This window comes from Tamandua tetradactyla, chromosome 16, assembly GCF_023851605.1.
Source record: "Tamandua tetradactyla isolate mTamTet1 chromosome 16, mTamTet1.pri, whole genome shotgun sequence".
Taxonomy (NCBI): domain Eukaryota; kingdom Metazoa; phylum Chordata; class Mammalia; order Pilosa; family Myrmecophagidae; genus Tamandua; species Tamandua tetradactyla.
In genome coordinates this window covers 37,220,162-37,234,159 of record NC_135342.1, presented here as the reverse complement: position 1 = coordinate 37,234,159, position 13,998 = coordinate 37,220,162, and the positions used below count along the sequence as shown (strand labels likewise).

General features: G+C 41.4%; 1 protein-coding gene across 2 annotated transcripts; it reads left to right on the top strand.

Annotated features, from left to right (window-relative positions):
• The first annotated feature begins 464 nt into the window (after positions 1–464).
• Positions 465–12,824, top strand: CCNE1 (cyclin E1). 2 transcript variants are annotated; one of them, XM_077132291.1, is made up of 12 exons: positions 465–668; positions 1,155–1,206; positions 1,314–1,401; positions 1,584–1,652; positions 5,899–6,044; positions 6,141–6,276; positions 10,122–10,268; positions 10,931–11,026; positions 11,236–11,370; positions 11,477–11,588; positions 11,681–11,838; positions 12,151–12,824. In XM_077132291.1, the coding sequence occupies exons 2-12, from the start codon at positions 1,184–1,186 to the stop codon at positions 12,271–12,273; spliced, it is 1,233 nt and encodes a 410-aa protein (XP_076988406.1). In that variant the 5' UTR covers positions 465–668; positions 1,155–1,183; the 3' UTR covers positions 12,274–12,824. The 2 variants fall into 2 exon arrangements, with proteins under 2 accessions (XP_076988406.1, XP_076988407.1); XM_077132292.1 differs by lacking the exon at positions 465–668 and adding an exon at positions 730–830.
• Positions 12,825–13,998: the final 1,174 nt, after the last annotated feature.

Here is a 13,998-nt window from a genome sequence, read left to right as displayed (position 1 = left end):
AGGCCCCGCCCCCGTTACTAGGGGCCGCCCCTCGGCCGCGCTCGCGCCTGCAGTCTCCCGCCGCCGGTCCCGCGAGGGCTCCACCGCCAGGCCCCGCCCCTTCCCCGCGCGCGCCGACCGGCTCTCCCGCGTCCGGCTCCGCGCGGGCTCCGCAGCTCGGACCTGGTCCCGCCTCCGGCTGCAAGAGCCTACCCCTGGCCTCAGCCCCGCCTCGTACGTCCGCGTCCCGACCCTCCGGTGCGCAGGCCCTGTCACTTGGCCCCGCCCCCCCAGGCCCCGCCTCGGCAGTGGCCCCGCCCCCACGGTCCCCTGCGCGCCTCAGCGGGCCTGCGCCGCGGCGGGGGCGGTCCTGAGGGCGGCAGCTGGGCGGGCCCGTCGAGTCGGCGGCTGCTGAGGGGCGCGGAGCCGGGGCGGGGCGGGGCGGGGCAGGGGTGGCGGGAGGGCGCGAGGGCGGGCCGGGGCCGGTTCCGCGCGCTAGGTTTTTTAAATGTCCCGCTCGAAGCCGGGCGCAGGAGCAGCCGCCTCGGCCGCCAGCGCGGAGTAGGGGGAGGCGCGGATCCCGCCACCGCCGCGCGCTCGGCTCGCTGCTACCCGCCGTCGGCTTCTAGCTCGCCGCCCACCCCCTACCTCGGCTCGTGCCGGCCTACCTGCCGAGGAGACGGCTTCGGGTAAGGGTCCCGGCGCGGCCGCTGGGACCGGGGCGGCGGGCTAGAACTCCTGGGACACCCGGTCGGGTCGGGCCGGGTCGGGTCGGGTCGGGCCGAGGGGTGAGGGGGTGAAGTTGTGGCCGGTTCTTCGGTTTCCCTGAGGCGTCAGTGCGGGGTCCCCCGGTAAGGGAGCTCGGAGACACGGTGAGGGGTTAGATGTTGAGGGGAGACTGAGGCAGCCCGGGCCCCGAGGAAGACGATGGGCCGGCAGGAGTTTTCGAGGGGGCGTCAGGGCCCCCTAACCTGGGTTCAGACCCAGGATCGCCGGCCACTAGCGGCGCCACGGGTGACAGGCCACCCCGGGCCCATCGGCCATTTTCCCGACCGGCCCGGGAGGCTCCCGCCGCCGCCTGCGCGGGAGGGGGAGGGGTGCCCTCGGCAGGCAAGCGGGTCCTGGTTCCCCCCCGGCGGCCGCCCTCATCCCACTGCCCGATTGGTGTCCCCCAGGCCTGAGGTCGGAGCCTGCGTCTTGCGTCATGCCGAGAGAGAGAAAGGAGAGGTGAGTGGTTTGGCCGCTGCGGGGGAGGGGAGGGGTGTCTCGGTGGGGGAGGGGTGATGAGATTTGGGGAGAGCTTACTCCGCCCACGGTGCTGCCCGGCTTTGCAGGGATGCGAAGGATCGGGGCACCATGAAAGAGGAAGGCAGCGCCGATTCTTCTGTTCGCCCCAGGAAAAGGAAGGCAAATGTGGCCGTTGTAAGTACAAAGGAGACAGGTGGGGAGGTCCCCCCATCTCACCTGGGTACCAGACTGGGCCCTTCCCACATATTTATATTAAGGAGGTTAGTTGGGGGTGTGTTTGGCAGAAATGGTGCTTATAACCTTAGCAACTTTCTTTTTTTCTCTGTGTGTTTTGTCTTTGGATTGTTTTATGTTAGTTTTTACAGGATCCAGATGAAGAAATTGCCAAAATTGGCAGGACTGTGAGAAGCCACTGTGGTAGTCAGGTATGTATGCTTGCTGTTAAGGCTTCCAAGGAGGGCCTCCCACTTTTTGGGGGTGTAAATTGGGTCTTATATTCCCTTGCTACCTGCTGAAGCCCTTTCCCCCAACTACAGCCATAGTCCATATGGCTGAACTCTGTGCCTATCTGTGGACACTGACCTCTGCCAACCTCAGGATTCCAGGAAAGTCTTGCACTCCCGATTGGCACCCTCTGAGTACAAATATGCACAGATGTCTGGAAGAACCAAAATGGGCATCAAATAATCTTCTACTTTTACCCAGGAGTAAACTGAGGCCCAGGCAGAGGTAGAAAGTAACCCAGAGTCTAATGCAAGCCAGGGGCAGATTTGGGCCTACAAATTTATCTTCAAAGACCTGTGAACTGGAGGGAGCTTTCTAGACACAGAGCTCTTGAGATAACTATGATGATGGGGGCTTGTGTAAGGAAAGCAATGATTTCTCCCCCCTCACACTTACTTTTTTGTCATAGTATGCTTGTCGTATTTTGTCAGGAGTGCGGTAACAAAATACCTCAGACTGCTGGGCTTTAATAACAGGAATTTAATGTCTCACAGGTTTGGCAGTTAAAAGCCCCAAATCCAGTTGTTTGCAGGATCATGTTTTTTCTGAAGTCTGTAGTGTTCTGGCGGTGGTTTGCCAGCAATCCATAACTCAATCTCTGCCTCTCCCACATGGCCCCATCTCCTCCTATATCCAAATCTCCTCGGCTTATAAATACTCTAGTCATATTGGATTAAGGCCCACCCTGATTCAGTTTGGCTTCCCTTACATGATAAAATCTTCAAAGATCCCATTTACAAATGGGTTCCCAACCACAGGACCAGGGATTAGGACTTGAATATATCTTTGTGGGGAACATGATTCAATCTATAACTGTGCTTTAGGACCCTTTTTCTGCTAACCCTTCTTTCCCACACCCAACCTGCCCAGATCTGATCTCAAATCTTTTCCCCCTTTCTGACCCTGGTAGATCTAGCCTGTCCAGCAAATACAGTGATCACTGCTGTTTGGGGTTTAGGTTAACTTGGCCTTAGTGAGAGTATTAATGAAACATTCTGTGTGTTTCAATACATGCTTTGTCAACTAGTCCCTTTCTCTTGCCCCTCCGCTAAATTTACTTCGTGGAGTGTACTGTTACTATAATACCACAAGTTTTTTGCAGAAAAAGCTCGTATTATCTTTCTACCTCCAGAAATGGGTGAGGGCTGTAGTTATGGCTCAAGTAGAGGTGCATCCTATCTTCAAACTAGCTGGTCAGGCCTTCTGAGCCTGTCGCAGATAAAAGCTATGCAGAAATAATCTTCACCCCAAGGCCAGTGGTCCCAGCTAGTTTAGGAACAGACAGTACATTGCTTCATGGGGCAGTACGCAGTGGCCCTAACAGCATGGTCTAGAAGAAGGAAGGTCTTCAAAGCCTGTTTCCCATACAATTTTTAGAGTAGTTGGCCACTGCATGAAAGACCCTAGTATTGAAGATTTCCTGGGAGGAGCCACTGAATATTGAACAAGGGATTGATGTCTTTCTCTGGTAGGAGAAATATTTCACATGAAGAAAGGGAATGGACACAGCACTCCAAGTTTTCTTTCCCTTAAAAAAATTTAGTCAAGTTGATTTTGTGGACATTATAAAATGAATCTCTACTTTGTGAAATCCAAGATTGTTTATTTTCCAGCAATAAATTAAGGAATTTCCAATTGAAGATAAAGCAGATCCATCCATATTGACTTCTTGAAGTTTTAGAATCATTTCTCTTTTTACAGATAACCTGGGCAGTTTCTAGGGTACCTCAGATGGGGCCATGGCTCTTTCCCTCAACTCCAGAGAGTTGATAGCTGTGATAGAAGAATATCTGTGTCATTTCACACTAGAGGGCATTTTCATACTTGTCCAAAGACCAAAGAGAACTGGTTTCTGTGCATTTAAAGAATAGATAGCTTGAAAATTATCCATCTATTTTTGGGACAATGTCTTTTTTTTTTCCCTGTATAGGTTCATGAAGCTAGAATTTGGGGGTACAATAGAACTTTTTTTTAGAATTTTTCTCCAGAGTCATTTTAACAGGCCCATCACAAGTGTATGTCAGCCCAATAAAACAGTCTTAGGTACTTGGAGCTGTCATGCTCAGGCTGTTTTCATTAATTACCCTTTTATGTAAAGTCCATTTGACAGATCCTTTTTTTTTTTTTTTTTTGCGTGAGACTCAGCAAAATTGGAGCAGAATCCTAGATTTTCTGGTACTTTTCAAAAAATAATTTTACATAAGGTATCTCTGTCCTTAATTAAAAGTGGCACAAGGGGTGGTTGGGAATAATTACAATTGGTCTCTTGCTGTTACTGCATTGCTTCCTAAAGAAAAGCTGACCTTGCTTCCTCTGAAAATTTATAGATATTCAATTAAAATTGTTAAATTGATAAACATTCAAGGTAAAGAACTTAGACTTCATCATTCTGCTTCAGCCACTGGTTCCTAAAAAGGCCACCTTGGGAACCATTAGTCTGTGGTTCATCTAATTTGTCTATGAACTGCAGGTTGGGAACTACTATTGGTTTATCTCCAAAGGCCTGCTCCCAGCTGTGCCACCCATCTGTCTGTGGAGGGTGGCACCCAGCTTCTGCCTTCAAGACTAGAATCCATTCTTGAATGAAGAGGAAAGCTAATGTAGCATGGTCATAAAATGACACTTTTGAGTCAGGAAAATGCAACCAGCACATGATACTGGAACTAGAAGAAGAGGTTGCCTTTCTCACACAGCTGTTGGCAAGAACTGTAATGGATAATTTGCATGCCCAATTCTTTGCACATTGGGTGGAGGAGAGCTTTATCTTGCTTTGTTCTTCTCAATAGACTAAAATGCTCTAGCTTCCTCTGAGGGTGGTTGGTGTGCAGTGATGGCCACTGTGTACCTTATCTTCGAAGTAGCCCCTATAGCCCAAGTTTCCAAGTTCATTTTTGTTCCATAATACCTCAGTTGTCCATTTTGTTCATTAGTCAACAATAGTGGTCTTATTCCTTTAAAAATACCAAGCATCTCAGACCTACAGGGCTTCCATGCTGGCATCATTGTTGCCTGCCAGGTCTTCAGCATATTCACTACTTTTTAATTTTAAAAAATAAAACACAGGCTTCTGTGTCACATGGGAGATCCAAGTAGCTTTAAAGAGAAAATTTTCTAAATGGTGGAATGACCAGTCTTTTCCAAATATTGAATAAACTTTTTAGTATCTGGAAACTTTAAAAATTTATTGGTTTGTATTTTAATGATGATAGTTCATCAGATACTTTGAGACTTATTCTGGGGACAGCATTAAGGCGTCTTCAGGATTTTGCCACAGAAACTAATAAGGATGGGAAGCTGGGCAAAAATTCCACTTTGCACCAAAATAATTTCTTTGATTTTTCAATTTGTAAGAAATAAATTGGTTGCTGTACATACTCCCATGACAGTTTGGTTTTTGTTTTGTTTTGTTTTTAAGCTCTGTTTCCTTAGTCTTCTTAGTATAACCGGTGATCATTGTTGATTGGGTTTTAACTAGGTGGATTTTTTTTGTTTTAAATTACATAAACAAAAGAGCCCCATTGTGTAATATATCTGGCTAGTCCTGCAACTAAAGGAAGATGCCACATTTGATGATTTCTGGTTTCAAAATAAGGGGACTTTAATAAAGATGGCAATTTATATTTTTTATTGCTTGTACTTTTGAATATGGAGTGCTTATGTAAATGTTTTTATTAGAAATTCAGTCTTCCACTTTTAAGAAATTTTAGCAGATTAGTTGAAATTGTTAAACAAATATTTGAATTGTGACCAAATAGTCCCACAATGTATCCTTTTTTTATAAGCACTTCAAAAGTCATATCCAATATCTCACTGAGCTGCAAATAAGTATGTCATTAAAAAATGTAAGGGTATTTGCATTTTATCTTACCCTTCCTGTCCGTTTTGCTGCTCAGGCCCCTCTTATGATGGTGCTCAAATGGAGATAAAATGCCACTGATTTGTATTTTTCTCTAGACTCCTAAGCTAATAAGTGAGAAAGCTTGGAGTCCTTCCTGTGGCTTTTCCTTGTTCGTGCCATCTCTATCTTAATTTACGCCAGAATATTTAGACCTGAAGATTACTCCCATTGTCAAGGCAATTTTGAAATATTGGCTGATCTGCAAATCAGTAGATGCAAAGAAATGTTCACTGGTTTCCAGTGAACATTTAGAAGTGTTTTTTTTACAGCCTTGGGACAATAAAATAGTCTGTGAAAACCCCTGCTCCTTGATTCCCACACCTGACAAAGAAGAGGATGAGCTGGTATACCCAGATTCTAAGTATCAACCTCAGAGTTTTACACCATCTAGAGCCTCACCACTGCCAGTACTGAAGTAAGTATTTGCTCTGCTACATGGCTTCCCCATTTACTCCCTGTTCTTGGTTCTGGGTAGTGTGAATACATACTGACATCTGTTTACTTTTTGTAGCTGGGCAAATAGAGAGGAGGTTTGGAAAATCATGTTGAACAAGGAAAAGACATACTTGAGAGATAAGCACTTTATGCAGCGGCATCCTCTTCTGCAGCCTAAAATGCGAGCAGTTCTTCTGGATTGGTTGATGGAGGTAAACGTGAATCTTCCCATTAACTAGCAGCATTTCTAGAATCATCTACGTTTTGAGGATCTCTTTGTATGTTTGATTCCATTGGCTTATTTATCTTTATAGCTGTGTACTGTACTTCAATGTTCTTTTAATTTTTTGTTTGTATCCTTAAAATAATTTCTAAAATCTCTATACCTTAGATATTTTTAAGTTTACATAGTTGCCAAGGTTGTTTTTTCTAGGATATTGTAAATAATATCTCAGCTTTGTAAATTAAGTTACATTTAAATGTTTCTGATGGAATGCAAATATCAGCTGATAGCCATTATCATAAATTTTTTAAAAATATATGAACAAGCCCATCTTTAATAGTCAGAAATCTTACCTGTCTTTTTTTAAGAATTCTGTGAATTCCATTCCTCTTTACCCCACAGAATTTTATTCTAACAATATTATTTCTCACATCTTTCATTGATTACCATATCATACTTCTTTGCAACAATTGGTCATAGTGCAACTATTACAAATTTTGATAGATAATTATTAACATAGAAAGTAAAATGTTAATTGGCAGTGCGCTCTTACTGTGGAGAACTATGGGTGTCTTTGGGTACCTTGGGGAAAGAAGGGTACCTGGACATCATTGTAAGATTCTGGGTGAGGGAGAAGTGAAAGAAGGGCATCACAGGCAGATGTGTTCTATAAAAGATTATCTTTGTGTTGCTAATCATCACAATTTGCCAAGCCCCAACCAAAACCATTTCTCAGAATACCTAGGGCTTTCTCTGAGATTCTACAAAAATTTCACATACTGTTATTACTTTCCAGAAATTTACACCTTCCAGATGTGTTCCTAGGCCAGATAAGTCCTGAAACCCAGAAGGGCCAGCCTCTCCAAAAACATCAGCTAGTTCCATCCCCCTATCCCATATTGTCAATACCCCTTTCCAATATGAAAAAGTTAGAATGGGCTTAGCTCAAATACTCCTAAAGATTGGGAGAAAGATCAAAGGAGAAAGAGGAGTTATAACAGAGAATATAGGATTTAACATGTGAGTATGACTGCTGAATCATACTGGTATTTCTTTCAGCCTCCAGTGTCTTGGAGCAGCTAGCAGGAAAAATATAAAATTGTAGAACTATAACCCATGCCAAACTCTGAAATCTGTTCTATAATTACTGGTTACAATGTACTTTGAAATTTATTCCTTTTTTTTATATATATATTATATTTCACAATAAGAAATGTTTTAAGAAAATAATAAAAAAGCATCCTGGGCATACTCCCCACCCCACCCCGCCAAACAAAAGAAAGAAAAAATATCTTTGGAATTTGAGTATCTAAATATTTCCTAAAAACTTTGAAAAGTTTATAGATCCAGGAGTGTGTGCGCCCCAGTTACAATAATCCCCCCACTGCTGTGTAACATCTATGTGTCCCTAGTCAGGTAGATCATTTCTCTTTGAGTCTGGTTTTCTTATCTCTAACACTTTCTAACAATATTTTCCTTACAGAGTTTAAAAGGATTAGAAAGAATATATGAAGTGCAGCTGACATAGAAGGCAGGAAAAGATAGATGTCTTTATCGTTCTTTATTTCCTTTTCTTCATTGGTCCCTGAACACATCAGCTTTTACTGTCCTGAATTATCTGGCAGGCCTGCAGCCTTGCACATACCCACCACTGTGCACCTTGTGCCATATGGGCCCTCCTGCACTCTGTCATACTGTTTAGTTTCTTAAAGAAGCATTAGGTGTAGTGTATTTTAATCTTGCTGGCTTCCGGCATCCTTATAAAAATGTTGCATCTGACAGGTTCTATTTTATAGAATGCAATTATGCATTGAAGTTTTGGTTGTTGTTTTTTTTCCTTCAAGACAATTTTAAAAAAAGGTCATGTAATACCATTGAGAGGATAGAAAAGAATGGTAACCTTTACATCTTTAGTGGAATCGACAATTCACTGGCATGTTTGTTGTCCTGATGTTACGTTTCTCAGCCCTAGCCCAGCTGAGAGTGTGATGAAGGTGCTGTTCATCCCATATGCCAAATTATGAGCTGGGCAAAATAAGGCTGGGTATTTGTTCCTTAGAGAACAGAAGTGCTAGTTTCACTTCTGATCAAGTTCTAGTTGTGTTGTTTTATAAAAACTGAAGCTAAATAAGGCTTGACCTAGACTTTAGAAATAGACTTGGGCATTTAATGAAATTTTCTGTGCAAGTTCTATACATTATTTCTCCAACTCCTTTTAACTTATTAACCCCATGTATTGTACTTATATAAGATCCCTGGTTAGTAATGGCAGTGTTGGTATGACAGTGCCTATTATAAATTCATATGTATAATGAGATGTTTGATGAGACCTAAAATTTCCTTGATCCTTTTCAACTTCATGGTATATGGTATTTTACCAGATCCTCACAGAAATCTTGTGAGATAGGCAAAGCAGGTATTGTCCTAATTTTATTGTTTGCGATATCTGAGATCAATGGGTTTGTCCAAGGCTAAAGCCTAAATTAGAACTTGGGTCTCTGGATCTTTCCGTCTAATGTTTTTTTAAATACACTTTTTTTTTTTTAGAATTTTTTCAGTTTACAGAAAAATTGTGCAGATAGTACAGTGTCCTATATACCCCTGCCACTATACACACAGTTTCTTCTTTTATTACCATCTTGCATTAGTGTGGTATGTTTTTACTACCGATGAACCAATATTGATACATTATTTTTTTAATTGACAAGCCAAAACAACATACAAACAAATCTGATTAACATGCAAATATTCCATACATGGTATACAATCCATGCCTCACAATATCATCACATAGTAGTATATTCATCACCATGATCATGTTTTAGAACATTTGCATCACTCCAGAAGAAGAAATAAAAAGAAAACAGAAAAATCTCATACATACCATACCCCTTACCCCTCCCTCTCATAGACCACTAATATTTCCATCTACCCAATATATTTTAACCTTTGTTCCCCCTATTTTTTTTCTATACTCCTTACCACTCCCTTTCATTGATCACTAGTGATACATTATTAACTAAAGTCCATTGTTTGCAGTAGGGTTCTCTCCATAGTATAGTTCTGTGGATTTTGGTAAATCATGAAGTCATGTGTCTACCATGCCAAGATCATACAAAAGTATTGTTGCCATAAAAACATACTGAGTGCCACCTATTCATCCTTCCCCTGACTCCATGGCAACCACTAATCTTTTTATCGTCACTGTAATTTTGATTTTCCAGAATGTCATAGTCGGAATCATGAAATTTGTAGCATTTTCACTCTGGTTTCTTTCCCTTGTATTTCCCTTGTATTTAGGAGTCCCCCATTTCTTCCAGTAGCTTGATAGCTCATTTTATTTCATCACTGAATAATACTTCATTGTATGGCTATACCACAGTTGAATGCATTTTTAGAAAGGCTTGTGATTTACAGTATCTTAGACATTTTGTAGTCTTTAATGTGTACCAACTTTAAAACTTTCTTATTATTGTCCAGTTGTGAAGAAATACTGTAGTTCTCAAGTCATACTGAAACTTAAAAAGGGCAAAGCATTCTTTGAGATAATTCGGTTTATTCTGAAAGTGTTGCTTTCACCAGCCTGTGAAATCCATCTCCCAGTCCTTAGTTATAGTAAGGTATTTCTCTTACTAGTATGTAATCCTCATATCTGAGTTTCAGCCTGTCAGTGTGCGTGTTCTTAAGGGCAAACAAGGTGTGACAATCCTTTAATGGAAGCAGAGTTGTTTCTCTTTGTTCGACCTTGTTGTCCTTCACCAAAACTCGTGACAAGTTTATTTTTTTGTCTTTTTTTTCCTCAACTGTTTTAAAATTTACTGAATATTTTTTCAGGTGTGTGAAGTCTATAAGCTTCACAGGGAGACATTTTACTTGGCACAAGATTTCTTTGATCGATATATGGCAACACAACAAAATGTTGTAAAAACACTTTTGCAACTTATTGGGATTTCATCTTTGTTTATTGCTGCCAAACTTGAGGTAAATATTTTTCAAATATTTGTTATATACCATGTGCCTTTTCTTGAGCTCCACTGAAATTAGGTCAAGGGGTGGGTTATTTGTTTATAATATATAAAGTTTTCTAGTTTGAGGCCTGTTAAAGTTAAGGACCATGCCAAACAGACCTGAAAGTAATCAAGAAGAGAGGGGTGGTAAGTATTTAGGATGCTCAGGTTAACAGTTTCCTTAAGCAAAAATTGAACTTTGAGCTCTTTCATGATGATATTATTTAGGATATGGACTCCATGCCGTTGAAACTTGCTTTTGGGCTATAGATGTGGTTTGAATGTTGGTCAGTTAAAGGGGATTAAAAATTTGATGTGATTATAGAAGGATGATGGGTCCAACTTTCAGCATATTATTGTAAAAGTAAAATTTCAAAACTCAAAATTTCAAAAATATTCTCAATGAGTAAAGAAACAAAGTTTAGTTTTTGTTGTGTTTTTTGGGTGGGGGTGGATAATTCATGTATTTCACTATTTTAACCTATTTTGAGCCACTGGAATAGCTCTCTATCCCATCAGTATACACTTTCCCTTTCTTTCCATGCCAAAGTGCTAAGATAATTTTGGATGCATATAATAAATTAAAACTATTAGGAATTGGCTTTGACTAGTACTATCTTTTTTATTCTGTTTTAGGAAATCTATCCTCCAAAGTTGCACCAGTTTGCTTATGTTACAGATGGTGCTTGTACAGTAGATGATATTCTTAACATGGAATTAGTCATTATGAAGGTAGGTTACAAGTTAATTTCTCAGTCATTTTTAAACACATACATAATATCTTTTGTACACGAATTATGAGTGATCTGGCTAAGTGTTCTTCACCTAGACAAATTGTGGCACGGACCTTACTGGTTTTTGAGGGAATGCAGTCTCCCACAGGAGTGGAAACATCTTTTTTTCTTTACTCAACGATTTGTCTTTTTTCTGTTTTCCTTTAGGCCCTTAAGTGGCATTTAAGTCCCCTGACGATTGTATCCTGGCTGAATGTATACATGCAGGTTGCATATCTAAATGACTTATATGAAGTGCTACTGCCACAGTATCCCCAGCAGATCTTCATACAAATTGCAGAGGTAAGTGGCTCCATTACCTCTGTAGGGCTACCTACCACACAGTTAGATAGAATAACTCTAGAAGAGATGTATGTCAGCTCTTTCATTGTTTTTTTCTTCTCCATAGCTTTTAGATCTCTGCGTCCTAGATGTTGGCTGCTTAGAATTTTCTTATGGTGTACTTGCTGCTTCTGCCATGTATCATTTCTCTTCAACTGAACTGATGCAAAAAGTTTCAGGTACATTGGCTTTCCAGTGAGTTCACAAAGTGCATAAAACTGTAAGCCAATTGTCAACTCCATATTGGGCCTAAAATATGTTCTCTTTTCAGGATATCAGTGGTACGACATAGAGAAGTGTGTCAAGTGGATGGTTCCATTTGCCATGGTTATAAGGGAGACAGGAAGTTCAAAACTTAAGCATTTCAGGGGAGTTCCTGCTGAAGATGCACACAACATACAGACCCACATAAACAGCTTGGATTTGCTGGTCAGTATTGCTCTTTGTTTCAGTATTTATTTCCCCAGAAAAAAATCATAAAGCTATCTAAACAACCTCTTTACTTTTCCTCAGGCATGCTCCACATGTCCTAGAAAGATACCAATTTCGTTATTGCCTTTAAAGAAAATTTCTTGCCAATAGCTATTGCTATGTTTAAATATCATGTAGACCAGAAAACTTTAGATTGTTCTTTGCTATTTTTTTCCCTGATTTGCTCTGTAGGAAAAGTATATAGAGAGTGAAGCCCAATGCATACCATCTTCTCATTTTAACATCTCTCCCTTTTATTTTTATCAACAGGACAAAGCCCAAGCAAAGAAAGCCATATTATCTGAACAAAATCGGATTTCTCCTCTGCCCACTGGGGTCCTCACTCCCCCCCAGAGCAGTAAAAAGCAGAGTAGTGAGCACGGGACAGTGTGATCACACCAGCATTTTCCACCAAAGACTGTTGTGCAGAAGGAAGGCCTGCCCCAATCCTCTTCTGTCCACTGCAGCAAAGCCGTGCATTAGCTTTTACAGATATTTAAATGGAAGAGCATATCTCTTCCACAACAGAAGTGTTTCTATGGATAGTATTGGACAGGGAGAAGGGTTTTTTATTGAATGCTTAGTTGTTTTTTTTTTAATAAATGGGTCAAGTACACCAGCCACCTCCAGAACACCACCGAGTGCTCCAGATGCTGCTAAGGAGGGTGATACTTGACTTGATTGACTGTTCACACAGATAACAAAGGCTTGAAGTTGAGGAGTGCCACTGTTGCTGTTGGTCTCCCCTTAGGTGTTCTGGGCTGCAGTATTGAGTGCAACAGGTGGTTGTGAGGGTTGTGATGTAAAGCCCACAACCAGCTATGCTGGGGGCCTGCCTTTTGCACACTCTGAGTTGACAACATTCAATGCCTTTTATGAACTATTGTTTTGTAAGTGCTGCTATGTCTATCTGTTTTTTAATAAAGATAATACTGTCTTTGAGACAGCTGGTTTTATGAGCTATGTCTGGTCATTTAAGTTGGAAGTCAGCTTTCAGCATGGCTATAGCAAGATCTTTTTGATGCCATGCGTTTTAAAGCTCAGGTCTTTAAACAAGCATGTTAAAAAAAAAAAAAACTTCTGGGCGGGCCACGGTTGCTCAGCAGACAAGAATGCTTGCCTGCCATGCCAGAGGACCCAGGTTCAATTCCCGATGCCTGCCCATGTAAATAAAAAAAAAGAGAAAAAAAAAATCTTAGAAATGAACTTCAGGTGAAGTCTTGACTGTTTCCAGAGGACCCTCCTTAGCTGGGAATGAGGCTTCAATTTAGCATTCCTCCACAGTGCCCTGCACAGGTCCCAGGCAGGGTTCACTGGCTGGCTGTAACAGTAATGATGAAGTTACTTCCAATCTGAGGATTCTTAGGTATAATTTCTTTCCTAGATCATCATCAGTCTAACTAGTGTTATTTAATACCCTTTTGCCCTTATCCAAATCTTAACCTCAGGAGTAAATGTTTGGAGAACTTGTTAACATAGTAGCCTAAAATAGTCCTCTTAAGAAAGTGCATAGTTAGCCAAGGCCATGATGGCAGTTTATAATCTGTTTCCTAACCATGATGGAATCACCAAGTGCCTCAGTAATGGAAGAGGTCCATTACTAGCTAGCTAGCTGGTCCAGGGTAATATCACAATAGACTATCCACTTTAGGGCCACTTTAGGGTTTGACCCAAATCAAATTTTGTTGAACATCCTCAGTGTGGTGGTTTTGTCCGATGGTGGTTTGTCCTTGTGTTTCACTCTCCAGACCTTTGGCGTGAGTGATGGTGTTCATGAGGGAAAGCAAATGAGCATATAAATACCACTTATTTGAAACTTTGTGTTTCATTTCCTTTTGCAAAAATCTATCTTCAGCAGGAAGAAAAACAACCATTTTAATTCTTTGCATTTTGTATGAAGTTGAAGAGAAACCCTACTTTTTTGATACTGCAATGTTATAGTTCTGGCAATTTTCAATACAGTTTTCCGAATGCATTATAAATCAACATAATGGTATTTACTCAAATTATACAGCTCCTACGTAACTATTTCTCCATCTCAGGCAATGCTCCCACCTCAAAACGCAGTAAATTTTTAATGATTTGTAAATGATTTGACGAAATTCTAAAGATGGCTAG